The sequence below is a fragment of the Eupeodes corollae genome, chromosome 2, assembly GCF_945859685.1.
Source record: "Eupeodes corollae chromosome 2, idEupCoro1.1, whole genome shotgun sequence".
NCBI classification, from domain to species: Eukaryota; Metazoa; Arthropoda; class Insecta; order Diptera; family Syrphidae; genus Eupeodes; species Eupeodes corollae.
In genome coordinates, this window is record NC_079148.1 from 74,811,279 (window position 1) to 74,839,070 (window position 27,792).

The following is a 27,792-nucleotide window of genomic DNA, read 5'->3' on the forward strand; positions in this document are numbered from 1 at the left end:
AGAAAATATATTTGTTGACAAACATTATGAACATTGAATATATTTCCACAGCATATGTTTTGTGGGAGTAGATAGGTAAGGTTAAGGTAAGGTAAATAAGTAAATTTCCATTGATTAAGTGTATACTCGTACTCGTACTCTCACTTGCAACTTAGGTACTTACGTATTCACTTTCATTTAATTTTTCCACTGTAACTCAAAAACTAATCAATGCTTTAGTTTGAAAACCGAAGAAAGGAATTCTTAATGAGGCGATAAGATTAATGATTCTTTGAATAATTTACAAAACGAACGACCGACGGCACTTGGTGGTGTCTTGTGTTTCATTGTTCTTGAGTAAATAGACGTTAATGGTAAACTTGTATGACTTTTTGATCACGTTTGGTTTTCAATGTGGCAATACTTTTTTAGAGCGTATCTTTTTAGCACCTGTCACTATGGTGAGTTCAGTTTGATATTTCACAATGACTAAAGTTACTCCTTGCCAAAAAAAGAGGCTGGGATGCGAGCCAAACTGCTTACTTCCCATCCATGCTCGTCCTACGATTTGTCTTAAGCTTTAACAAAATATTTATAACAATATTTTGTTTGAGATAAGAAATTTGAAGCCAATATCTTTCTTTGTTCTAATACTAGACTCGAAAATCACTTCTTATCAGTATTTTGTTGTTTTTTTTCTAGATTTTCGCGCTTTGTAAAAAAGTTGGAACTTGAACAATATGTTCAATATTATGAAATAACTTTGATTTCAAAATCAGTTTTTGCTAAAGAGATTTTCAGTCGAAAAGCAATTTAAGTAGCATATTTTGAACGTTAATATTTCTTATATAAAAAACATAATGCATATGGAACGAATGAAATCATTTTCGAGTCAGGGCATAGATTTATTCACTTGATATCAAAAATATTTTTTACCAATTTTGTGTAATATTTTTGTAGATTTAATTTGTATGAAAAAAAAAATAATAAACTTAATACTTAATATTGACACAAAAATGTTTAGTGAGAAGAAATTAGTTCAAAGATGATACTTTTAGTTTTTTAGTCGCTATTGATGTTTGTGAGATATTTTAAATCAACTTTCTCTGAACATTTTTTCTTGACTTGGCTTCTTTCAATATAAAAAAAATATGTTTAACTTACAAGGAATATTGTTTTCAACATTCGAAACAATTTTGAGAAAAATCGTGTTGACAGTTTTTTTTTTAAATTAAACCTAAAAGAAAACAATACATTCTTAAATTTGCTAAAAATTTAATTTCGACTTAAACAGCTTTCAAACATTAAAAATATTGGCTTCAAACTTATTTTATTTCATAGAAAGTATTGCTTTTGTTATTCAGTGATTTTGTTTTATAAAAATCCAACGGTCCGGTTTTTCATAAGAAAAAATAAAATCTACAAAAAATAGTACGCAAATTTGGTAAAAACGTATGTTCGGTTCTCAATATATCTCAAATTAATTTAATTTTCCAATTTGTATTCGTTTATATACAAAATAAAGGTTAAAAAATGCTACTAAAAAGCTATTTAACAAAACTAGATTTTGAAAAAAAACTAAGAATAATACAACTGACAACTTGTTTAACCCAACACGAAAATCTACAAACTTTTAAGAAAGACAAATCGACAGACGGGATGGGAAGTTTTACCAAGAACTAAGTAACCGACTTCAATAATTTTTTCTCTGCATATGTTCTTATGCTATTTTAATAATATTTGATGATCGAAAATATTAGTATTTTGTGTTTAGATTAGTAAAATAAATATTAAACATTTTTTTCAAAATTCGATATATCAGAAAGAGGTCTGAATTTGTAAACGAAAAATGTATATTTGTAACCACTTAATAACTGCATACCAAAAATATTTTTACGCCGAAATTTCAATTTTTTACATATAAAAAATTAATTTAAAAATTAACAATTTGCGAAAAGAAATTTGGTAAAGCGAGGTTTTTTTATTAATAAAATGGCGTACATATACTTGAACATAAACTTATTTTGAAGACACATTTTTAAATCTTTAAATACAGAAAATATCTTTAAACTGATTTGAGCGACCTGTGCACTTCCTTCCAAGTTTATGTGATTTAACACCTCTGCATCATTTGAATTATGTGATGTTGCTTGTTTACGAAGATAGGTTCGAGACGAGCCTGTTTAAAAATAGTATCTATAATTTAAAATTTAAAAATAAGTTTTTCTTAAAAATTTAAATGCTTTTTGATTTCTCAAAAAGTCCTTAACTATCTGTACAAGTTCATTTGATTTTTTCTAAAACAAAATGTTGGCCCATTTGCTAAGTACCAAATTCTGCAAAAAAATAACAGACAATTAATACCTTTTATTAATTTTGTGGATTTTGATCATCAAATATTAATTTAAAAACGATAGGAGCTTGTATTTGAAAAAGGTTCATAAAAAAATTAAAAAAATAAAAACATATTTTCATATTGAAAGAAGTTAAATGGAGAAACAAAATTGGGCCGTTTTTTAGAAAAAATTTAACTTTCGATTTTTGACCACACAACTTTTGAGGGGATTACTATTATTTTTAATCTTAAAATAAACATGAAAAGAGAGGCTGGGATGCGACCCACACTGATAACTTCCCATCCCGTCTTTCGATTTGTCTTGCTTAAAAGTTTGTAGGTTTTCGTTTTTTCGTTTTCAAAATTACTAACAATATTTAGCATGTAATGAAATAGTTTGATTTCGAAATCTATTTTTTTTATTAAAGGCATTTTTAGTCAAAAAACAGTTTTTACCAATTAAAGTAGCATTTTTTAAAAACAATTATTTCTTATATAAACAAATACAAATTGCATGAATTAAATTAATTTGAAGTCAATATCTTCTATTGTTGACGAGGTATCGAGAACCGAACATCAACGAGTGAATGTCGAAAACAATATTTTCTGTGAGATAAAATAAGTGAAGCCAATATTTTTAATTATTAAAAACATATTTGAGTAGTACCCGTGGCACGATGGTTAGTGCGTTGGACTGCGAAGATTTTAGGGCAGAAAGGCATTCGAATTATGTATTACATATTGTTTAACCTAAAGTGTCCGTATGGAACCAGTAAGTTAGTTTTAGGTTATGGTTAACTAGGCTTGTTTTATGAAGTTTTGTCAGCTTTTAGATAGTTTTATAAAAATGAATTTAAAATAAAAAGAAGTGCGTTGAACTGTCATTCTAGAGGTCTTAGGTTCGATCCATGCTTGTGCCATCTAAAGTCTTTTCACGGGTACTGCTTCTTGCGAGGAATTGACAAATTCTCCAAAAGTAATTCCTGTCATGAAAAGTGTTTTTTTCAATTAGCCGTTTGGATTCGGCTTATATCTGTAAGTCCCCTTCCTCTCTATCCTTGACAGAGTTTTAAGTCACTACGCCCTAGTTCTCAACAGACTGTTGTGCCACAAAAATGTATTTATTTTAGTCAAAACTAAATTTTTACCAAGTTTAAGTATTGTTTTTTTTTAGGTTTTAATTTTTTATTAAAGTACAAATTATATTTTTCTCAAAATTTTATAGAATATTGAAAACAATATTTCTTATAAGATAAAATTAGTTTAAACCAACATCTCAAAATTTTGAAAAGATATTCAAGTCGTAAATCAATTTTAATCAACTTTTGTTAATATTTTTTTAAAGATAAAATAAATTTTAAGCTAATATCTTAAAGTTTTGAAAAGATATTTGAGTCAAAAAGAAATTTATATCAACTTGTATTAATTTTGTTTAAGGATTTTATTTATAAAAAACCGTTAAATGGATTTTTTCAAAAATATATTTGTTTTCTATCACGTTTTAATATATAATAAACAATTTTATTCAAGTCTCTAGCGTTATTGGTTCAAGAATATTGTTAACCATTTTTAACTTCCCATAGAAAGTTATTGTAATGGGTCCGATTTGTCAAATTGAAAATTTTGACATTTCTCGACGTTTCAAGGTCCCTAGAGCCGAAATAAAAGATTTTTAGAAAGATGTCTGTGCGTGCGTGTGTTCGTACGTCCGTACGTCCGTACGTTCGCGACAATTTTTTCGTCGTCCATAGGTCAAGAACCAGAAGAGATATCGATTTCAAATAAATTTTGTTATACAGATAAAAAGGCTGAAAGATGCAAAAAGCTCGGGTTTTTTACCATAGCAGTTTGAAAAAAAGGTGAAAATTTTGGTTAACCCTAAGTATCTTACGAACCAAAAACGCTAGAGACTTGAATTAAATTTTGTATAATATATTGTAACGTGATATCAAAGAAGTATATTTTTTTTTTTTAAATCCATTCAACGGTTTTTTTTTTTATAAATCATAAAAAAAATCCAACAGTTCGTTTTTTTTCATAAAAAATAAAATCTACGCAAAAAATAGTACGCAAATTTGGTAAAAATTGATACGAGTATATATAGACAAACTTTTAAGCAAGACAAATCGACAGACGGGATGTTAAGTTATCAGTGTGGGTCGAATTCCAGCCTCTTTTTTTAAAATTGCTTTGGTAAAAAACCACATGCTGAATTATTTTGATAGTACTTTATGCATCTTTCTGCAAAACTATTTGCATAACAGCATTTATTTGAAGTCGATATCTCTACTTCTTGAGCTATAGACGACGAAAAAACTTCGCGAATGTACGGGTGCATACGGACGTTCGAAAAGTACACTCAGCACGTACAGGCACCTCTCCAAAAATCTTATATTTCGACTCTATGCACCTTGAAACATCAAAAAATGTTAAAATTTTCAATTCGACAGATTGGACCGAATACAGTAACTTCCTATGGGAAATTAAAAACATAGTATGTTTATTTCGGTTTGTACCAAATTGATTTGGAAGTTGAATTCAAAATATTAACATAATTATAATAATATTACGGGTTATCCCCTTTTCGGTTTTAAACTTTTATTGCTGGAGTTCGACATCTAAAAAATTTACTTTTTTTCAATTGAAAGTATGTCATTTACGATTAGCAATCGCACTAAAAAAATCTACTACAAAATTGTGATTCTGCCACAGCCACATATCTTGCTTTACGAGAAGAGGAGGACAATTGTCCAACTACTTACGCATTTGGCTAAAGTATGAAAAAATTTGAAGTGATTATATTGGTTACAGATATTGTAAGGCCTCATCGTTTCGTTTAGCAGAAGAACCGAATGTGTCGATTCCTCATCGTTCTCAGGAAATAGAAATGTCTTACGGAACATTATAGCGTATTTTGCATTTGGATCTACACCAATATCCATATAAAGTCCAGCTCACACAATAACTGAAACCAGCTGACCATTCACAACGTGCGTCGTAGATACGTCAAATGTGTGCTTGAACAACAGTCGGTGGACGTCGATTTTTTGAGAAAAATAATTCTTCAGCGACGATTCGTCAAGTTATGGTTGAGTTCAGATACCGCCCAATATGTGGTCGAAAAACTACCTCAAAAGATTCGATATTTGCTCCAATGCGCGTGGAAGCCATTTAAATGATGTAGTATTTCACATATAATGTCAACGTTAAAAATGTATAATTAAAAAGAAATATCATGAAACGAAATATTTTATATGTGTTTCTCTGTACAAATTGAAATGAAACTCCTTTCAAAAACATTTGTTGAGGGGTGAGATGATAATTTTTTTTTAAAATCAGTCTTAGGTGAAATGTGAGAACTTTAAGGATTAGAAATATTATTTTAATACGCATTATGTATTTTTGGAATTGGTCAATTTCTTAAAACAAACTGTCATTTTAATTACTGAATATTTAACATAAAATCGTAATGTTTCGCACTTGTTTTTACGCTCGCACAATTTGTATATATATATATACACCTATAAACAGTGTAATTGTTTTATTTTACCTTTTAAAACCCATCAGAAACAATTGACTTTGGCATCAATTGGATTACATTTATATATTTACAAAACAAAGTACCTACTCAACTTAATTTGGCTAAAGAATGAATGATGTTAAAAACGGCACTCTATGAAATTTATGAACATCATGAAAATCATTCTAATTTGATTAAACAAAGCAGTTGATACGATATGGGAAAAAAATTGAAAGCAAATAAAGCTGCGTTTATAGACCATTTAGTAAAGATACTTAAGGGAACTCAACATAAAAATAATGTAATTTGATGATATGAGTAATTCTGCGTTTTTTTTTGTGCACCAATACAATCAATTTATGTATTTATTTTTTATAACACCAGAGTTTAATTAAGTAGAAACAAATTAGAAGAGAAGGTGCATTTTATAATATAAAAAGATACAACAGTGGATCTCTTTTTATGGAACTTCTTCTTTTCTTATTTATTTTTATATTATTTACATACATATTAAGTAATAGCTTGAGTTATTAAAAGAAAACAAAGGCAACAACTTTTTGTATTTTGAAATAGCTTTAGAAACAAATTTGAACTGCTATAAGGTTATCAGTTATCAGTAATAATAATTCTATAATTGATAAACTTATTAATGTATTTTCTAAAGAAAGAAAAAAATACTTTTTGACGTCATAAGCTGCGGTACAAATTTCTTATATTTATGTTATATTTAAAAATAAACAGTATTTTTCTATTACGCATTTATTTTACACTAGTAACGAAATTAATTCCAAAACTGAGGAGTTCTTAATGTTTGCAAATTATAGAGTTTAGTTGTTTGAGAAAAAATTGCATCTACAGATTTTTTTGAAACGACATTCAGCAAAAAATCGGTTTGTTTATCAAAAACCACAAACATATTGGTATTAAGAGTCTTAAAAAAATTTAAAATTTTGAAATACTTTAGAGATACCTCAGATCGTAAAAATTAGGTTTGTTCTAGTTCACACACAAAACAATACTTCTTTAAAGAATTGGGATGTATTTCATTCGAATCTCGACTTTAAATTTTTCTATTACATTGGGTTTATAATATATACTCATCGTTTTTAAGCCTAAGTTTAATCTCAAAGTATCTCTTAACAATGAACGAAGCTTTCTTTCTACACATAATTTAAATTATTTTAGTTGCCCCTGTTCTGCATTTCACTTATTGTGAATGCACTTTGCGAAAGTGAATTTGGGTGTTCCAAAATTCGTTATCGTGAATTGGATTTTCGAACATGCAAATGGATGTCCTGTATTTCCTTTTCTTTCATTTATTGAACGGATTCAAATCACATTTTTTATTTCTGTAAATTGATCTTTGATAGCTTCCTTCTGCTAGGAAACGCATGGTTGCAGGAAGTTTTTGAATTGAAGGAATCGATGAAGGTATTATAAAAGGTTCTTATTTGACTTAGAACATATTATAAAAAAGCGTCTTTGCTGAATCTAAAATTATAATTTATCAGAACAATTCTACATAATTTTCACACACTTACATTGTATCAGGTAAATCCAATATTTGTCTCCCTAAATTCGTCCTTTAATTTTTTCTCTTGAATTCTGCTTCCTTTTTTCACTTAAAATTTCCAATAATATTGCATCCATCTTTAAAACAACAAAAATTTTACTTCAGAAAAAAAAAAATGGATGATTCTTCGATTCTGACAGTTCGAAGCAATTTCGAAGTTTTCGAAATCGATCGAATTAAAGAACATGCAATTTCATTTCACGTGAAATTGAAAAGTGATTTCAATTCATTTTCGATCGAAATTTGGAACATAGGCGAGTATCTTACTTATTTTTTGTGAAATTCTCATTAGTTGTGCCTAATAAGGGTTTATATGAAGTTTTGAGAAAAGATTTGAATTTAATACTTTCATAGTTTCGAAAAAATACATTTTGGAAGTAAATTTTAGTACTGATTTCGAAACCAAACTTTAATTCTAAATATTTGCTCAATATTTAAAAAATAAACGTTTTCAACTTCACTTTAATATATTTTAATATGTATCAAAAACTTGATATAAACGGTGATTTTTTAAGAGCTTGAGAACTTTTAAAAAAAGAAAACGCATACAATTTGCAAAATCTCATCGATTCCTTATTTGAAACGTTAGATTGGTCCATGACATTTACTTTTTGAAGATAATTTCATTTAAATGTTGACCGCGGCTGCGTCTTAGGTGGTCCATTCAGAGTCCAATTTTGGGTAACTTTTTCGAGCATTTCGGCCGGAATAGCCCGAATTTCTTCGGAAATGTTGTCTTCCAAATATGGAATAGTTGCTGGCTTATTTGTGTAGACTTTAGACTTGACGTAGCCCCACAAAAAATAGTCTAAAGGCGTCAAATCGCATGATCTTGGTGGCCAACTTACCGGTCCATTCCTTGAGATGAATTGTTCTCCGAAGTTTTCCCTCAAAATGGCCATAGAATCGCGAGCGGTGTGGCATGTAGCGCCATCTTGTTGAAACCACATGTCAACCAAGTTCAGTTCTTCCATTTTTGGCAACAAAAAGTTTGTTAGCATTGAACGATAGCGATCGCCATTCACCGTAACGTTGCGTCCAACAGCATCTTTGAAAAAATACGGTCCAATGATTCCACCAGCGCAGCGTACAAACCACACCAAACAGTGCATTTTTCGGGATGCATGGGCAGTTCTTGAACGGCTTCTGGTTGCTCTTCACTCCAAATGCGGCAATTTTGCTTATTTACGTAGCCATTCAACCAGAAATGAGCCTCATCGCTGAACAAAATTTGTCGATAAAAAAGCGGATTTTCTGCCAACTTTTCTAGGGCCCATTCACTGAAAATTCGACGTTGTGGCAGATCGTTCGGCTTCAGTTCTTGCACGAGCTGTATTTTATACGGTTTTACACCAAGATCTTTGCGTAAAATCTTCGATGTGGTCGAATAACACAAACCCAATTGCTGCGAACGGCGCGGCGACGAATCGACATTTCACGGTCTTCAGCAACACTCTCAGAAACAGACGCAATATTCACTTCTGTACGCACTGTACGCATTCGTGTGGTTGGTTTAATGTCCAATAAAGTAAACTGAGTGCGAAACTTGGTCACAATAGCATTAATTGTTTGCTCACTTGGTCGATTATGTAGACCATAAATCGGACGTAAAGAGCGAAACACATTTCGAACCGAACACTGATTTTGGTAATAAAATTCAATGATTTGCAAGCGTTGCTCGTTAGTAAGTCTATTCATGATGAAATGTCAAAGCATACTGAGCATCTTTCTCTTTGACACCATGTCTGAAATCCCGCGTGATCTATCAAATACTAATGCATGAAAATCCTAACCTCAAAAAAATCACCCTTTAGTATAGATTTGTTCGTGAAGAACACGTCCTTTTAAACCGTTTTTCTGTTGAAAACCATTTAAGCATGAGCGTTTCTTTCAGTTTTTTGTAAGGCAGGTAAAATCTAACAACTTATCTAGACTTTCCGAATATTATATAAAATAATATGTAAACATTTCAGGTGAATATAAAAAAAAGGATTATGGATTTGAATTAATATTTTATGAAAAAAAACAACTTCAGTTTTTTTCGAATTTAAAAAAGTTATATCTCAAAATCTGTAGGTACTGCATTGATTTTAAAATCGGTTTTGAATTAAGGTCATCAAACATCATGGGAACAGTACAATTTTACTTCCAGTAAGAAAACCTTATCGACCAGTGTTATTTTAGTTTATTTTCCTAAAACAAACTAGTTGCCTTTAAATTTCTAAAACTTTTACTTCAAATCCATAGTATTTTTTATTAACTTAATAAATATTAAGCAATATTGAGGTAGCTTCAGATGCTATAGAGTTGAGATTTAAATTAGAAATACACTAATACTTTCGTTAAAGTAATAGCTAATAATTGAAACACATTACGTTTCATATTATCTATTAATTTAATATAAAAACTTTGTAGCTCTCGAGAGTTTTAGTGAGAAGAGAGAAGGTTTTGTTTGCATTCTTTAGAGAGCATTTAAAAACCAACCGCCCCCTTGATTTAAAGTCTAATCTTTCCTTTCTTATACAAACAAATTTGTACAAATTAAAAATTTATGCAAAAACTGAATTCATACTTTTTAATCGGGTTTTCTTACTTTCAGAAAATGTATTAAAAAAATATAGTGCACCACCACAGAAAAGTTGTGAAGTTGTTCAAAATTATTTCAATAATCTCGTTCGGATCTATCAAAAACTATAACTTTTTATTCGGAATACCAAATACAAGCAAACGCAAAAGATTCAAAAACTAAACAATACTATTTACTTTATAATATTTATTTTTTTACTTAATAAAAACAAATGCCTTAAACATGAATTAATATCAACGCTATTGTAGATAATTATTAAGTTGTAAAGCTTCGTATTTGAAGGTTTTCATAATCTTTAATCTTATCTTCCGTTGTTCTATTGATAGCGTTAATAACGTTTCAAAAAAAAGTAACAAAAACAAAACTGCAAAACTTTTAGATTAACGACTTTAATCATCATCATATAATAACCTAACCAATAGCTCCCTTTTGTCAGCAAAAATGAATATCAAAAGCCAAACAAAAACATGACAAATAAAATATAATTATAGTCTCATTGAAATCACAATGTATAATACAAACAAAAAATTAAATTAAAATACTTTAAAGAAAAGAGAAACAAAAAAAAACAAATTAACAAAAAATCAGGAAAATTTTAAATTCACTTTTGTTTCCCACCTTTTTACCAAATGTGAGTTGGAAAATTGTATTGTTGTTTTTTCTTGGTTTTCAATTGCTGCCCCTGGTTTAGACTTGTGGTGTAAAAATCATGCTTACTAATTGCGTATGAAAAGAAAGAGTACAATGGACTTCAGGTGCGGTCTCAACAAGGCCATAAGAAGTGGTTATTTATCCCCATCTCTGAAAGTGATACGCTCTACCAAATTGTTAGTATTTTGTTTACTCAAACTTTGGTTTCATTTTCCTACCTTTTTTAAGAAAAAAATCAAGTCAAATTTGCAATACTTACAAATCTGGTTAAGAACATGCACTTCATTTAAATTCAATTTCAAATCAGAAACAATTTCGAAGATATAACACTTTTAAAACCCCAAAAACCGTAATATGTCATTTTAAAACGAAAAATTGTCTTCAAAATTTGTTTGTACCTTTTTAAAGTGTTTGCTAATTACATAATTTTCAAGGTTCTCATTTTAACATAGGCAAAACAAGCCGTGACAAAAACATAAAATGTCAACACATCCTGATTTTCTCGAAAGAAAAAGGAGAGTTTATTCATCAAACATTTTTCTTTAAATATTAACTAATTCAGTGACTAGTTTAAATTTCTAAGATATCTTAGAATTTTCCTATTGGCTTGAGAGGATCCAAAACATTCTATTCTTCAGAACTTTCCTTAGGCAATTAATAGTTCTTGAAGTGAGTTCATTTAGTAGGCCACCAATTACAACATTATTTTTATATTTTTCAATTTATTTTAAAAATTTGATATAATAGATTTGTGTACCCAGGAGATTCGTTACAAAAGTTACTTTAAAACCGTTTTGCCCTATTCTGTTGAAACTCGTTCTTGCATATCTGGTCCCGCGTTTCTTTTAGATTTTTGTACGACAGGATAAATCAAACATCTTTTGAAGATTTTTCAAATATTATATGAAATAAAATAAATATTTCAATATATAAAACGATTATATTAAAAAAAAATAAGTCTTAATTAAGCCTTTTATATACGTGCTTATTTTTACACTTAAGAAACAGGCTGGGATGCGACCCACACTGATATCTTCCCATCCCGACAGTTGATTTGTCTAGCTTAGAAGAATTGTAGGTTTTCGTGTTTTGTTGAAAAAGATGTAAGTTGAATTATTTTGTATGAACATTTTTTTATGAAAAAACTGACTGTTGGATTTTTATAACAAATTTACTGAATTTGAAAACAAAACCTCAATTTTTTAAAAAGGTATTTGAGTCGAAAGTACATTTTTACCAACTTTTTTTCATTTTTTGTTTGTTTATATTTTTATAAGAAACTGTCAAATCTTCTTTATATATTTCTTATAAACTAAACTAAGTTGGAAGCCATAATCTCAAAGTTTTGAAAAGAGATTTGAGTTTAAAATTATTTAAGCTTCAATTTTTACTAAACTTTAGTAATGTTTTGTTTAAGTTCTTATTTAAAACAAAAAACTATCAATCTAATTTTTTTCAAAATTTAACCAAATGTTAAAAAAAATATTTTTCAAAAGATAAAATAAGTTTAAAGCGAATATCGCAATGTCTTTAAAAGATATTTAAGTCGAAACCCAAATTTTTCAACAACTTTTATTAATTTCTTTAGGTTTTTATTTTTTTTTGTAAAAAAGTTGTCAATTTAATTTCTTTTTTCAAAATTTAAAGACAATATTTCTAACAATATTAAATTAGTTGGAAGCTATAATTTCTAATGTTTGAAAAGATGTGTGAAAAAATCAATTTTTACCAACTTTAAGTAATATTTTTTTAGGATTTTATTTTTTTATAAAAAAAGCTGCCGACTCGATTTTTCTCAAAATTTTACCAGATGCTTTAAACGTTATTCTTAGTTGCACAAATTATTTTAGAGATAAAATCATATTTTGTTCGAAAAATCTTTTATTTCGACTCTGGTGACCTTGAAACGTAGAGCAATGTCAAAATTTTCAATTCGACAGATCAGACCGTTTACAATAACTTCCTATCGCAAGTTAAAATGTCATACCTCAAAAACCTGCCTTAAAGCTCGTTTACAACTCTTAACTGTACTGCCAACAACAATAAATCAACTTTTTTCAACTTTCTCACTACTTATGTCCATTTGCTTAACATCGATTTCTATCTGCTATTTGTTTAAGACATCTTTTTTTTCAAATAGTCCAAATGCCCCTCCCATGAAAAAGAAAACTGCTACGCATATGGCATTCTTTTTGGCATTCACCAGTCTAGAACTTCACTTTGCAGTTGTATCCAATACGTCGCGTCGAGTCGACCGAAGCGATCGTCTAGAAAAACGGAACAAACAAACATAGCGTAAAACAAAGAGAATAGAAACACACAAAAAAGTAACCATCTGATCGAAGCTCTTCAAATTCAATTAATTAAATATAGCGAAGAATAAACAAAACACACAAATTTATAAATTTATATCCAGTTTTACATTTTTATTTGAGCGGAAGAAGATGTGGCATGACGGAATTTGACCTTGTTTAACACTTCCGTCGACACAATCTGTCATTTAATTATGCATCCAACACATTTTCTGAAAATATACCAACTCAGTATCTATGCCTTTACTTCCCGAAATGAGTGACAAAATTAAAACAAACATTCACTGCAAAAGTATCTAAATGCTGAAAGTATCCAAAACCTAACTTCTCGAGTTGTTGTTTATTTAGCATTTGGAAGTCTAATGATGATGTTATAAATTCATAAAACTTATTAAAGTGCAGTGTGTATAGTTAATGTTTTTATTTAGAATTTTCACCGACGCGAAGTCGACAGCCAGCAGCGTATCTCTGTGTAAATATAGATTTACGTCTGGCAGTTGTTGTTGTTGACTTTGTTGGTGTCTTTTTGTTTGAAAAAAACGTTTTTCACATCAAGGAAGTTTCCATTGATACAGCTTCGATACTATTTCTATACACAAAAGTTCAAAGGTAATCTGAATTACAAAGCAAGTAAACGATTGCCGGCTTATCAGCGCTGCTGGGCCACAAAAGAATACGGCCAATAATCGTAAGACTAAATCCGTGCAACTTATCGTTGAAATTTCGTCACATTGTTGACGATTTTTACGAAGCTAAAGCGAAAATTTTTATTTGTACACATTTTTTTTATTCTGGCATTTGGTGATAAGAAAACGCAGACTTCCCATCAAGCGTATCACGTCTCACGTCATATCTTTTCTATTTTATACCTACGAGCTGCGAGTAGGTAGGCTATAGGTACTTGTTTTCTTGCTTGTATCCGTCAGATCGCGGTGCGGTAGGCGGCCCGCGGCGGGCGGCGGCTCTGCGGTGTATAACGTCGAACAAAACCAACGAACGAAGTGTTCATGCTCATTTAGTTGATCGAAGAGAGTTGTTAGAATCGGAACGGCATTTACTTTTCGTTAAGTCTTCTAATTAATATTCTGACACGCGTTTAATGTCAAATTCATATAAGAGTTGAGTTTTATTGAGATATACACATACCTCCCCCGGCTGTAATTTTATTTTTTATTTGTTGCTACCAACTTTATTCTTTTTATCACTCTCTATACTCTTAGTCATCCGCGCATTCGTAAACAAATTGTTTTTTATCCAGTTTTGTTTTTTATTTTTATTTTGATTTTTATTTTTATTTAAATTTTATTGTGGTGGCTCTCTTTAAATTATTTTCTCTGACAAAGAGACTAAAAATAGAACGTAAACACATTTTAGTGAGAAGCAATCGGTTTGTTGGCAGTGGTGTTATTATGCCAGAGATCTCTCAAGATAATTTTGAAGTGTTAAATCCAATTTCACAACCTGTATCACCAATGGAATTGCGTGCGCGATCGAATTCAACAGAGCGAAAAAATTCGCTCAGATTAAATGCACCTTTGGAGCCGACAATTTATGAGAACAATCCCTTTGTGATGAATGATGATAAGAACAATATAAGAGTTAGCAGATCAAGGACCTGTACAATTGGAGAACAAGACATGGATTCTTCTTTTATCAATGGATTGCAGCCTGATCCATTTCAGGGTCATAAAAGAGAATTGGGGCACAGGTAAGGTTCAGTTTAAAAAACTTGAGATCATACTAAGATAAAATCGATAAAGCAACTGAAAAAGAGGCTTGGATGCGACCTTCACTGATAACTTCCAATCCCAATCTGTCGAATCGTCTAAAACAAAATATTAATAACCATATTTTGTGTGAGATACAAAATTTGAAGTTTCTTTTTTGACTTAATACTGGCGTTTTTTTGTTCTTTTTATAAGTTTTTGAGTTTTGTAAAAAAAAAGGTTGTCAATTGAATTTTTCTAAAAAATAAATAAAGTTAGCAACAGTATTTTCCACATGATAAAATAAGTTTGATTTCAAAATCAGTTATTGCTAAGGAGTCAAAAACAAATTTGTAAAAATATAGTAATATGTTTTGAAAGTTTGTATTTCTTATGTGTATATATAAAAAACATATATTCATGAGATATCGAGAGTTGAATATATATTTTTACCAATTTTGTGCAGTTTTTTGTAGATTTTAATTTTCATGAAAAAGTTGACTGTTGAATTTTTATAAAAATTTTAGGGAATGTTGAAAGCAATATTTTATGTAAGATGAAATTTTAATTAATTTAATTTTTACCAAGATATTTGAGTCGATATCTCTACTGGTTCTTAAAATATAGACGATGGGAAATGGTATCCCGAGCGAACGAACGTACGAAAGTTATTAATCCCCAAATTCGAAAATGAAATAAGTTTCCAAAAAGGTACAAAATAAGTACTAAGAAAAAGATTTAATTAAGTCCCATATTTTAAGAATTGTCTTACTTACTTACTTACTCAAGGTGGTGCTGCGATCCTGTGTAAACTAGGGCCTCACCCAACGCACTTTTAAATCTAGTTATGTCCCTAGCTGGATGTCCCCAGTTTTACACTCCAAGTTTCATAGCGGAGCCTACGTAGACGCAGTCCTTAACTAACTCAAAGTTACGTCTGTCGATGGATATGTTTAGACCAAGACGTGTCGTCGCATCGTGTGCCTCAATACTCGAAAAATCCCCATAGACATCACGCTGAGTTCTTCCGATTGTGTCAATGTCATCAGGCTCTAGTGTTGACTTGGGAGCTCTGCACTATTTTTTCAAGCGCGCTGTTAAAGAAGTCGCATGACAGCGCATCACCTTGCCTAAAGTCTTTTTTCACATCGAAAATGTCTGTTATGTTGTTTCCAACATTCATGGGACAGCGTGAATTCTCATCATTTACAAACGGACGATTTTGGCAGGGATGCCAAATCCTGACATAGCTCTATACAGCTCCTCCCTGTAGATGCTGGTATAAATTTCCTTGAAATCCTAGAAAAGGTGGTGGGTGCTGATTTGTCTTAATGTGAATATTTTATTGACTGTTGACTTTCGTATTCTAAAAGAACAGGTTGTTGATGGTGACCGGCGGGGTTTGATTAATCAAATTAATAAAACAATATTATTTTATGAATGAATAGATATACGTTGTATGATAGGGTGTTTCACAATTAAAGTGTGCGCCAGTAATTTATTTGTTAGAAAAAGGAAATTACAAACCTTTTTTTTCTTAAAAAGAAGCTAAAAAGAATGTTTCCTCCGATCGAAACAGAAAATAAAGTTTTTCAGATTAACCTGAATACAATTTTTTTTTATTATTTTACTAAAACTTATCTGGGAAACCTTTATGCGATATAGGGATGAAGCCCAGAATTTTTTAAACCATAAGTAAAGTTAACAATTAAAGTGTCGAATTTACCGAAAACAAAGCAATAGAATAAAGAACAGGGGTTTTGTTTTGAAAGTTCCCAAACAACAACGCAATCTTTAGAACGGTCTCTAGTCCCGCAATTTCGAGAAACAAAGATCGCAGCGAAAGTACAAATGAATTATTTTAAGGACAACTTTATAGCCACAAAACCAAACGAATAAAAGTTTTCTTTTTACGATTAACTTACTTATATGTATGAGCCCTAACTTATCCAACAGAATGCTCTCCCGCCACGAAAAACTATGACACCTTTTTTTTAACTCCCCAACTGAGATTCTTTCCAAAAAATTAACTTTAAAACTAGTAGCAAGATGATATCACAACTCGATTTTTCTGTTGCTTTTTCTAAATTTTCGTTATCACTTTTTTTTCAACCACACTCTCGTACCTTTCTAAAAAGTGCCAGTCAAAATGTCGAACTTCCCTCATCATGCGGCCACGACATAGACACCATCCATTGGCATGCGATTGTCGAACCCAACACGCATATATGGTCTTGTTTATATTGGTGATTTGAACACCAACCTTGGCTTGATGGATGAGTTCAGCTCTCTTCCGTCAATTTCAAATGATCTTAAAGTAAAACGAAAAATTATTAAAAGCTTGCGAATAAAGTCCCCAGCCCAAACCGGCCCAAATCTAAAACTTGGAGAAAGCACTGTGTTATTTTATTGTTTTTTCGACGACCTATAGTTTAATTGCTGTTCCAAAATACTAAGAGGCAGGACTCTGGTTGATGGATGCCAGGTTTCGTCCTAAATGTTAGTATTTTAGAGCCACAATAAAGATTATTGTTGAAAAAGGGTTGGATATGGCAATCTTCCCTTCGTCTAAATCGGGAAGACGCGATTGTTGCCTTTCGTCGTTCTGTATCAAGAACAAAATTAAAACACGAACTGTTAACAAATAATTAAGTTTAATGTTTATTCAATAAGTAAAGTGATGAATATAAAAGAAACTTCTTAACTGGAGGACGACTTAAGCTTGAGTGCCGACTGTTAGCTCATATTTGATAACAACTGAAAGGTATATGGACATTCGATGTCATTGGACTGAACAGTTAAATGACGTGATGCTCACGTTATGAGATAAGTAAAGAAGTTGAGTAAATACATAACATTATCCACCACTCAAATTTAACTAACCTCTTACAATGGACAATATAATAGTTATACATGATATTTAATACTTATAAGATTTTACAATTTTTGTGGCAGCTCGTTGAGCTTTTCGTACAGCTATTGGTTCATGGCTGATTTGATTTTTGTTAAAATTATTTTCATCGACCAATTCATTTTCAACGTCATTATTGTCGATTAAGTCTTCATTTACAGGCACTGTAGCATCAGCATGTGTACCAGCAGTTGATTTTGAGATTTCATAATTTATGACATTATGATTAATTTGAAAATTTGAGTTCGACTTTTTTTTTTAATGAAAATTTTCTTTATAATCCTTACACAATTCAGTAGTTTTCTTTTTTTTATATTGACATTATTTTCATTTTCATTAATTTTTTGATTTAAAATATCTAATGGTTTAAGAGGCTTAAACGAGAACATGAGCTCCGAAGGTGACTTGCCAGTTGTAGTGCACGGAGTATTATTGTAAACCATTAAAAAAATCAAAAATCTTATCTTCCAAACTTGAGCTACTGCTTTTGTCTAACGCAAATTTTCCCAACGAAGACTTAGCCGTTTGAACGCCCCGTTCAGCCAAACCATTACTTTGGTTGTCTTTGGTGGAGTCGGCTTATAATAGATCTTATTTTCTTGACTGTAATTTCTAAAAAGAGATGCGTAAAACGGGAGACCATTGTCCGTGACCATACATTTTGTATAACCAAAAATAACTTTAAGTTTTAAAAGTAACGATGACAATGTGGTTGAATTCATGCCTTTGACTAAAAAGAACTTGCTATAAGCATCAACCATTACATGTTTTACCAAATAAATGAAAAAATAGAGATGGATTCTGTCAAAAGGCCGAAACACCTTAGGCCACGAGATGAGACACTTTTCTTTTGGGCCATTTTCCGTCATCTTATATGCATTGCACGACCCAACATATATTTCTTTGTCTTTATCGACGCTAGGCCACCTTACGTACGATCTACTCAACATCTTCAAACGGACGATGCCTACATGACCATTATGTAAGATTTTAAGAACAGAGTATCAAAATTTTGTAGGAATGACTAACCGATGACTATAAAAAACACATTGGTCTTCTAAACAAAGTTGATCCCTTTTCAAAAACAACGGTCGAAGATCTTCTTTAATCACTCTAGGTCGCCACAACGAAGGAATTTTGAAACTGAATGTAGATCCGCATCTTTGAGGGTTTATGCTTGAACCAAGGAATGTTTCTGAACCATAGTAGTTAATAGGAACATGTTCTATTTCCGACTTTACGTTTAAAGGATGATCCTGTCCATAATTGACTGAAAAATGCCTGGCGCACTACTTATGCCAAGTACAAGACGAGTGTATGCAAATAGACCTTAAAAGGTGTTGATAATTATTAATGCTCTAGAAGAGTCACTAACTTTCACTTGCAGGTATGCTCCTATGAAATCAATCACACAAAAGAACCTGATAGCTCTGCAAAAATTTCCTAGATCTTTGGAAACGGATGGTGCATAGTGTACATGCAATTACTTAATGTGACCTTGCAGTCCACATAAATTCGAATTGCACCATCCTTTTTTGGCACAATGACAATGGGACTAGCCCGAGACTGACCGAGACTTTGACTAAAATTCCTTCACTAATCAGATGATCTATTTCAGCTGCGACTTTGTCTCTAAGTTTAAAAAGAACACTATATGCTGAATGGAATATTGGTATTGCATCTTCTTTTAAGACTATATCTGCCTCAAAACCGATTATAGAAGACTTTAAATTTAAATTCACGACACTTGGAAATCTAGATTTTATCTCCGCGACAATATTTACATCATTTTTAACGTGACTTACTGTGAAAATATTCTTAAAATTATTTCTCGAATCTGGGAAAATTTGGTCTATCCAATCACGACCCATTAAACACAACTTTGGCTTACCACCTTTGACGACGACGACGGGCAAATAAAATTTTCGACAGGCAAACTCAACTTCGGACTCCATGACTCCTAATTCCTCGATCTTACAAACTGTAACAGACACAAGATTAGAAAAATCTGTTATAAGACTAAAATTAGAAAAACTTAAATTAAATATTTCTTCGTTCATTATGGACGTTGCAGCTCCAGTGTCAAATTCCATTAACACGTCTATTTTGTTGATTGACGACACATTGCTGAGGTTGACTCACGGCATTGACACTGTTATGACTTTTATGCTCGTGGTTTCTCTAGCTCGACACATGGTAGAGATGTGACCTTTTTTATTGCAGGTAAAGCATTCCCAGTAGACTGCTGGACAATTTCGATGTGCAGGTCTTCCACATCGTGGACATTTGCTGCTCTGACTTTTCGACTTATGGCGATTTGTACTGCGTGATGAATTGTAGTACCCGTGGCATGATGGTTAGTGCGTTGGACTGTCATGCAAGGGGTCTTGGGTTCAATCCCTGCTTGTGCCACCTTGATTTAAAAAAATTAATTTTCGCGGTTACTGCCACTCGCGAGGAATTGACAATTCCTTCAAGAGTAATTCTTGTCATGAAAAAGTGCTTTCTCAAATTAGACGTTCGGATTCGGCCTAAAATTGTAGGTCCCTTCCATTCCTGACAACAGTACTCACACACAGCAATGGTTACGAGTTGTAAGTCACTAGACTCTGGTTCACAACGGACTGTTGCGCCACCCAATTTGAATTTGAATTTGATGAATTGTGTGACCTAAAATTACCCGATGACGATGATTGTTTTGATATCGGTGGACTTTTGTTCTGGTTTGGGTTTTCAGACCTGTAGACAGCATTTGTTGTAACAGGTGCTTGTACTGATGACGCAGCTTCCTCGGACGCCTCTATTTACAAGCCTTATTGCAGTACTGCTCAAAACTTATATTGTCATGCTCTAGAAGCAACTGCCGAATTTTTTCATGTTTGAGACCTACTATAAAACGATCGGACAATTGATTGTCTCGTATTTTCAACTTGTTAACTCCCAAATTAAAATCTGGAGTTTGTTTATCCTTAGCTTCGGTGGTTTTTGCGGTGACTGGAAATTTATCCAAGAAATCACCAAAATGACACTCCTGAGAATCAACTTTGAGTCTAACTACGTACTCACCTATAGATTCAAGGTATTTTGGACAATATGATGAAATCTAAACCGTTCTGCTCTCTTGTTGGGTTTGGGCGCAATATGACTGCGCCGCAGGGCAATATTTTCGGCGAATGTGTTTTCACTTGGATTAGCTGGATAAGAAAGCTTCGCCAACAGCTCGTATATACACTTTCCCACGATTCCAATAAAATAGGCATTTTTGTCGTTATAACTTATTGTATTTAATTCAAAGAAATTAACTATACGGTTTTTTTATAATCTTTGAATTATCTCCGATTTCGTATGGCTCAACATAAACAATTAATTTTGACATTATGGCACACCTGTTAAAAGACTTTTTTTAATGATTTTATAATAAACAAAACGAGTTGATTTTATTCTATTATTTTTTTTCCCTCGTCGCGACTTAATGTTCTGTATCAAAAACAAAATTTAAACACGAACTGTTAACAATTCAGAAAGTATAATGTTTATTCAATAAGTAAAGTGATGAATATAAAAGAAACTTCTTAATATATTAAGTTTAATATTAGTATAACACCTTAAATTTTCATAGATTTATATTCACACATAGTTTTCAAGATGTGTTTGTGAACTTTCAGCAATGTTGATGTCGAATTTCTTCTTGGTTTGATGCCTTGTTGAGAAATCATTCTTATTTTGTTAAGTTTAATTGTATAAAATAACAAAAATATCTCTTCAATTCTTCTCTTTTCCCTTACATATATTGATTATAGCCAATGTGTAATCAATTAAAACATGACAATTTGATTCTTAAATGTGTTATTTTACAAATCGACAAAGATTTGATAAATTTAATATGAATAGTTAATATTAATACCTCAATAGAATATATAATGATCCTATGTGTACAAACATTCTAATACATAGAAACAAGTACATACATGAATTCAATCCTTTGAGCTTTGCATAGTTTATCGAGCATGATAGTATGTCTTATTACCATTTAGTTTACCCAAATAACGCTTTCTACATTTATTATTAATCTTCAGCAAGATGGCAATCCATTGATAAGTCCAATTTCTTAAAAGCTTGTTGATCTCTAATGGCCATTTTATAACCATTGAAATGGTTAATCTAATGTCCAAAAGAATTTTCATCAGTGCCTTAACATACCTTTTTCATGACTATAAATAGAGTGTTAGGATCATTAATTAAATTAAAAATTTGTCTGACAATCTTCTTTCAGGTGACAAGCAATTATTTCTTTTGAGATATTTCATTATTACGGTTATGTCAATGTACTTGTATGCAAGTCAATTATTTGAACATCCCTGCAATTCAATCCTGCAATTTATTTGAAATAACATCCCCTAATAATTTCATTCATATGATTCCCAGAATCTCTTTGTGATAAATAATATCTCCATACAAATAGGTCCATTGAATCATTTTTATTCTTATTGGGTTTTAGTATTTCAATTAAAACTAATTTATCACATTTCCTACTTTTTGTATGTGTATAGAAACCACTGGAAATGTGTTTGTGTATCCGCAATCACTTATCTTCTTAGGGACAGAGATTTAAACATTTTATGTTGGGGGAGCATTAAAAGTAAATATGCAATCAAGCAAATCTAAATAGACCAAACCAAAATCAGTACTGTGAGATTCTTTGGAAATGTACCTATTTTGAAAATGAATATTATGTTTAGCCGCCACACTGCCACCACTGATAAGTTAATTGGAGCTTCTGAATTAGGTTAGAAATTATAATCCTTTGTGTAGTGAAGGCTAAGCTCATTCTTGCTCATTCATTAGTTTATTCAAATACAATCAATATTTTGGTGAATTAAGCATTATAAAACTTCAATAAACTTATTAATTTTGTGTACAAAAAATTGATATAGTCAAAATGATAGTAATATGAAAATTTCGTTCAATTCTGACTTTAAAGAGGAAAGCGTTTTTTTTAATGTAATAAAATTATAAACACAAATTTGTTTTATATTTTCAGCAAAACAAACATAACGAATTGTTATTGTTATTGATATTGTTTAGCCCATTAACTATAGATTCGGTCTTTAATTGCAATATTTGAAATATACCATTTGAGGGGTTAAAAAATACCCTTATAATGATTAAACACATTGCGGGCAATTAGAAAAAGAGGATTAGCTTTTAATGTCTGTACATTGTAATGAGTGGAAAATAATGAACCTGGTAAAGTATTCAACATTCTTGTAGTGCGGCTTTAGAAAGAACCCCACTACTTAACAGCACGTCTGAAATAGAGCTCAGGGGAAACTGATGAGCATTCCTAGAAGTACGAGTATTACGGTTGAATTGTTTGATGGGATCAATGCAACTGGCTGCTTTGCATTTTTTATGAAAATAGATATAAAATATTAGTGAGAATGAGACATTATCGCGATCTTCAACGGTAGCAAAGTTTTTAGAACTTTCTTTCCAAAGACCTAAATATGTTGTTTGGGAATCATACTCCTGTTTTGGACGAATACAACCTTTGTAAATTTTAGATAGATCAAAAGAGGTGAAAGACTTCTTGCATCTTCGGAAGGAACTTTTAAACTTGACAGCATTTTTAGCGATGCCAAATATGTAAAGACCCATCAACAAGTGGTTCGTTATATACATACTTATATTTGATAGTTGTTTAGTTCCCTCGAGGCAAGTACCACTCATGGAGGGTTTCGAAGAGTTAAATTCTACACTGTTTTTGAATTTGCCTTACGTGGCCTTACCCGGTATGATACATCCAACTTGCCTCCTTATACCGATCGATTATAAGTGATAGGTTTGCAACCCTTATTTAATAGACGCAAGACCGCTGATGTATTATTTGGTCACCAATTGTCAATGGGCAATATAGATTCCCCGGCACTCCTGAGTGATATTCATCTTAACACTAAAATCTGCGATCTGTCTCCCTTTTCTATATTTCTCATCCCCGCACTAATTACGGGCACTTTGAACCAATGTAAAGAATTCATCGTCCAAATTCCATCTGAAAGATACCCTCTACTTTTCCCCTTTTTGAGTCAGCATTCCTCGTCCCTTTTAATTTTATGTGTAATAAAATTAAAATTGTTGGTTCTTGTATAATTAAGAGCTTTTGTGTGGGCCTTAGGGCCACTTAACACCTCCAATGCTACTTGGACTAGCATGCATTATCGATAAGAGAGCTTGATGCCACACTCAATCAGACTTTGAAATATCAATGATCTTACTTTCTCAAAAATAACGTGAAGATTTATTCCACTTTTCGGTGACCTAAATAATTAGATCACCAGTGGACCCATTGCTACGAAAGCCATTCTGCCCGTCGTTATTCGAGATATTTTTAAGCTGAAAATTGATCAGCGTTTATTTATGACCTTTGAGAGAAGAGACATATGTGCAATTGGACGATAGACAAAGCGTTGAGAGAATTCGTAGTTTTACGAGACAGACCAAACTCTAGCAACTGTACGAAGTACGAGTGCGAAAGAAGATTCGTTCCATAAAATCGTTAACGCTTCCAAGTACTGGAAAAGTCATGTCACTCATTGGCAGCATTGCTGTTCATTTGATAACGAGTCATGAGTGTCTCTTGATCGCGACAGTTGTGCGGATTACAGTAGCGAGCAAAAAAAATGCAAACAGTCACACCAAAATCAATTATTATTGCTTTATCTTTCGTAACGGTAAAATTTTGTTTTTCCGTTTCGGATATGTGTACCCATTGTGTAGGCATTCTGTTTATAATAGCAATATGTAATTGGTCTCTCTCTAGTGTTTGCAAATTTACATTTAATTAGAAAAACATAATTTTAGTGAGAGCAAAAAAAATGCAAATGGCAAATATGACTAGGAAGGTAGGTACATAAAATGTATTCTTTGGTTTCAATTAATTAGAATATGCAATTAATAGAAGCAACTATCGATTGGATGCAAGAAAGCAATAATTAACGCTGCTAACAACGGAAGATTAATGCAGGATATCGCTTTGGAGTTTTGTGTAGCAACATCAACAATATCGCGTATTATATCCCGATATCGGGAACAAGGGGATATCAATCGCAAAGTGGGAAGTGGCCGTCCACGCAAAACAACTTCCAGATTAGATCGTGAAATCATAAGACAGGTTAAAGTTAATCCCTTTACAACTGCAGTGGAAGTTACTCAGGACGTGAATGAACATTTTGATGTTAACGTAGGGGTACACACAGTTAGGCGACGATTAGTGGAGTCAAAACTGTATGCAAGACGACCAGCTAGAAAACCATACATCAGTTCCATCAATAGGAAGAAACGGCTAGATTTTGCAAAGCGCCATATGCATTGGACAAGTGAGCAATGGACAAAAGTTTTATGGAGTGATGAGAGCAAGTTCAACTTGTTCTCGTCAGATGGCATTAGGTATGTGCGAAGGCCCCCGGGACAAAGGTACAGCCCTAGATATCAAGTTCCAACAATTAAGCATGGGGGAGGGTCAGTAATGGTGTGGGGTAAGCAATTTAAAATATTCATGAAATCAAATTTGTAGTTTGGCTTTTTCAAAGGCTCATTTTCTCGTCAAGGCGTGGGCCCGATTTGTCAAGTAAGCGGCCGGATGAATGCCCAAATGTATAAGGGCATTTTAGAAGACCATATGCTTCCACATTTGCGGACGAATATGCCTGAAAGCAGCTTATTTCAACACGACAACGACCCAAAACACACCAGCCGTTTGGTAAGAAACTTCTTAGAAGAGAAGAGGGTTCATGTTTTGAACTGGCCAGCACAATCTCCCGACCTCAATCCCATAGAAAATTTATGGGATCATGTAGATCGGGAGATAAGAATGCGAAATCATTCAAATTGTACCGAGTTGATAGAACAAATAAGGACTGAATGGGAACAAATACCTGCGAGCTATTTGGTGTCGTTGATTGACTCAATGCCTAAAAGGTTACGCGCCGTTATTGCCAATAAAGGTTTCGCAACAAAATATTAAAACATTTAAGTACAAAATTTCTTCAAAAAAGATGAATAAATCCGTTATTTTTAAAATTTTCCACGAATTTGCATTTTTTTTTGCTTAGCGTAAAATCCAAGTTAAGGAACATTTTTTACAATTCCTATTTTCATGGAGTAAGATTGGGTAAAATTCAAATCTGTTTAAAGAAAAAAATTTATTTGAACATTTTATGCTAAATTTCAAAGTATTATAATCTAAAATGACTTAGTTCTTGCTAAAGATTGTACCAACTTTTTCGGTTGCATTTTTTTTGCTCGGTACTGTAAGTGCTCCATTTGTATTATTTATTTAAAGTTGTTATAAGGCATTGGCAATTATAAATTATAGTGCAAAGTGAACTTAAGTAGTAATTTTAAAAGAAATATAAATTATTTAAATCAAAATTAGCTTAAAACATAAATAAACAATTAAAAGAAAACTTAAATATTAGTGATTGTTGAGTGAAAAATTAAACAAAGGACAAAACGTTAAAAAAAAAGCTATTATATACATAATGAGTTCTATCATATGCAAGTTGTGCAACAAACACATAAAGAAAGAAAAAGATGGTATCTCTTGCAGTGGTGTGTGTAATGGTGTTTTTCATCTCTCTTGCTTTGGCATAAGCGAATATGAGAAACGCATGACAATGGAACATGAGTGCATGCTTTTTCATTGCTTAGAATGTCAAAAATTCTCCAATGATTTATTAAAAAGTGTAAATGAAATAAAAACTCTTTTAATCAAGAATAGTGAAGTTGTAAAAAACATTGATAAGAAAATAAATGATGTTACGTGCTCATCAATGTCCATAAATAATAATAATAGTGCTTCTTATTCAAATGTTTTGGTAAATGAACCACCTGTCATCATTGCACCTAAGAATACACAAAACAACGATGCGACAAGAAAAGCGATAAAAGTAAACATTGATCCTCAGGCTCTGTCGTTAAAAGTTAAAAGTGTTTCTAATAGGAAAGATGGTGCTATTGCAATTAAATGTGTGGATACCGATTCAAGAGAAAAAATTGAACATGAAGTATCGTCCAAAATGTGTGATGATTATAATTTAATAACACCTAAATTAAATGATCCTAATGTTATAATTTGTGGATTAAATGATGAGTGGGGAGCCGAGGCTCTATGTGAAGCAATAAAATCGCAAAACGATATTAGTGACAATTTCAAATGTGTCCGGTTTTATAAATGCCCCCGAAAAAATAAATTTAATGCAATTTTACAAATTAATGGTGAACTATATAAAAAGTTTTTAGATTTACAAGTAGTAAATGTCGGATGGGACCAATGTGCAGTGTACGATTATACATGGGTTAAAAGGTGTTATAAATGTTGGGGCTATAATCATGAAGCCAAAACATGTAAACGTGAAGCAGTTTGTCCTCGGTGCGGTGAATCTCACGATGAACGTCAATGTGAAAAAGCAATGAAATGTATTAATTGTGCAAATTTAAAACTTAATCTTGACGTTGACCATGATAGTCGAAGTAATGAATGTCCGGTATTCAAAAAAAAAGTTCAGATCCAAAAGGACAAAATTAAATATTAGCAACCAACCGAAATTTCTTTTGTGTATTTTAACATTCAAAGCTTAATCGCAAATTTTAATGAGCTTGAACAAGTTTTAATAAACCAAACTTTTGATATAATTGTGCTTAGTGAAACACGTTTGACTGAAAATATTTCAGATAATGAAGTTAATATTGAAAAATATAATCTTATTAGATGTGATAGCTTATCTAGGCATACAGGTGGAGTCGCTATTTATGTAAATGCAAATCTGCAGTGTGAACAAGTATATACACTAGTAGTGAATATGGATATTTGGTGTCTTGCTGTTAAAGTGCGATGTGGTTTTTGCTCTTTTGTAATCGCTGGTTTATATAGATCTCCATCATCATCTAATAGACAATTTTGTGACCGTTTTAATGAGTTAATGGATAATTTGGTGAAAGATAACAATAATCTTATAATAGTTGGAGACTTTAATATTGATTGGTTCGATGAAAATAATATTTATAGGCGTGATTGCAACAAAATTATACTTGAAAACGGGTGTACACAATTAGTAAATGAACCAACAAGAATAACAAGTACATCTAGAACCTTAATAGACTATGTCGTCTCAAATTTTTCTTATTTAGTGGCTAATGTTAGTGGTGATTTTGATATCG

General features: G+C 31.7%; 1 protein-coding gene across 4 annotated transcripts in view; it reads left to right on the top strand.

Annotated features, from left to right (window-relative positions):
* LOC129944323 (cytosolic purine 5'-nucleotidase) overlaps positions 1 to 27,792 on the top strand; it is a 146,596-nt gene that overhangs the window by 16,787 nt on the left and 102,017 nt on the right. Inside the window, exons 1-2 of one of the 4 annotated variants that reach the window (XM_056053673.1) lie at positions 12,954 to 12,972; positions 14,301 to 14,665. The exons of 2 other annotated variants lie outside the window; for them this stretch is intronic. In XM_056053673.1, the coding sequence (XP_055909648.1) occupies positions 14,367 to 14,665 (299 nt within the window). In that variant the 5' untranslated portion in view covers positions 12,954 to 12,972; positions 14,301 to 14,366. Of the gene's footprint in view, positions 1 to 12,953; positions 12,973 to 13,870; positions 14,076 to 14,300; positions 14,666 to 27,792 lie in introns of those variants that run through there. One more of the 4 variants, XM_056053674.1, reaches the window with a different exon arrangement.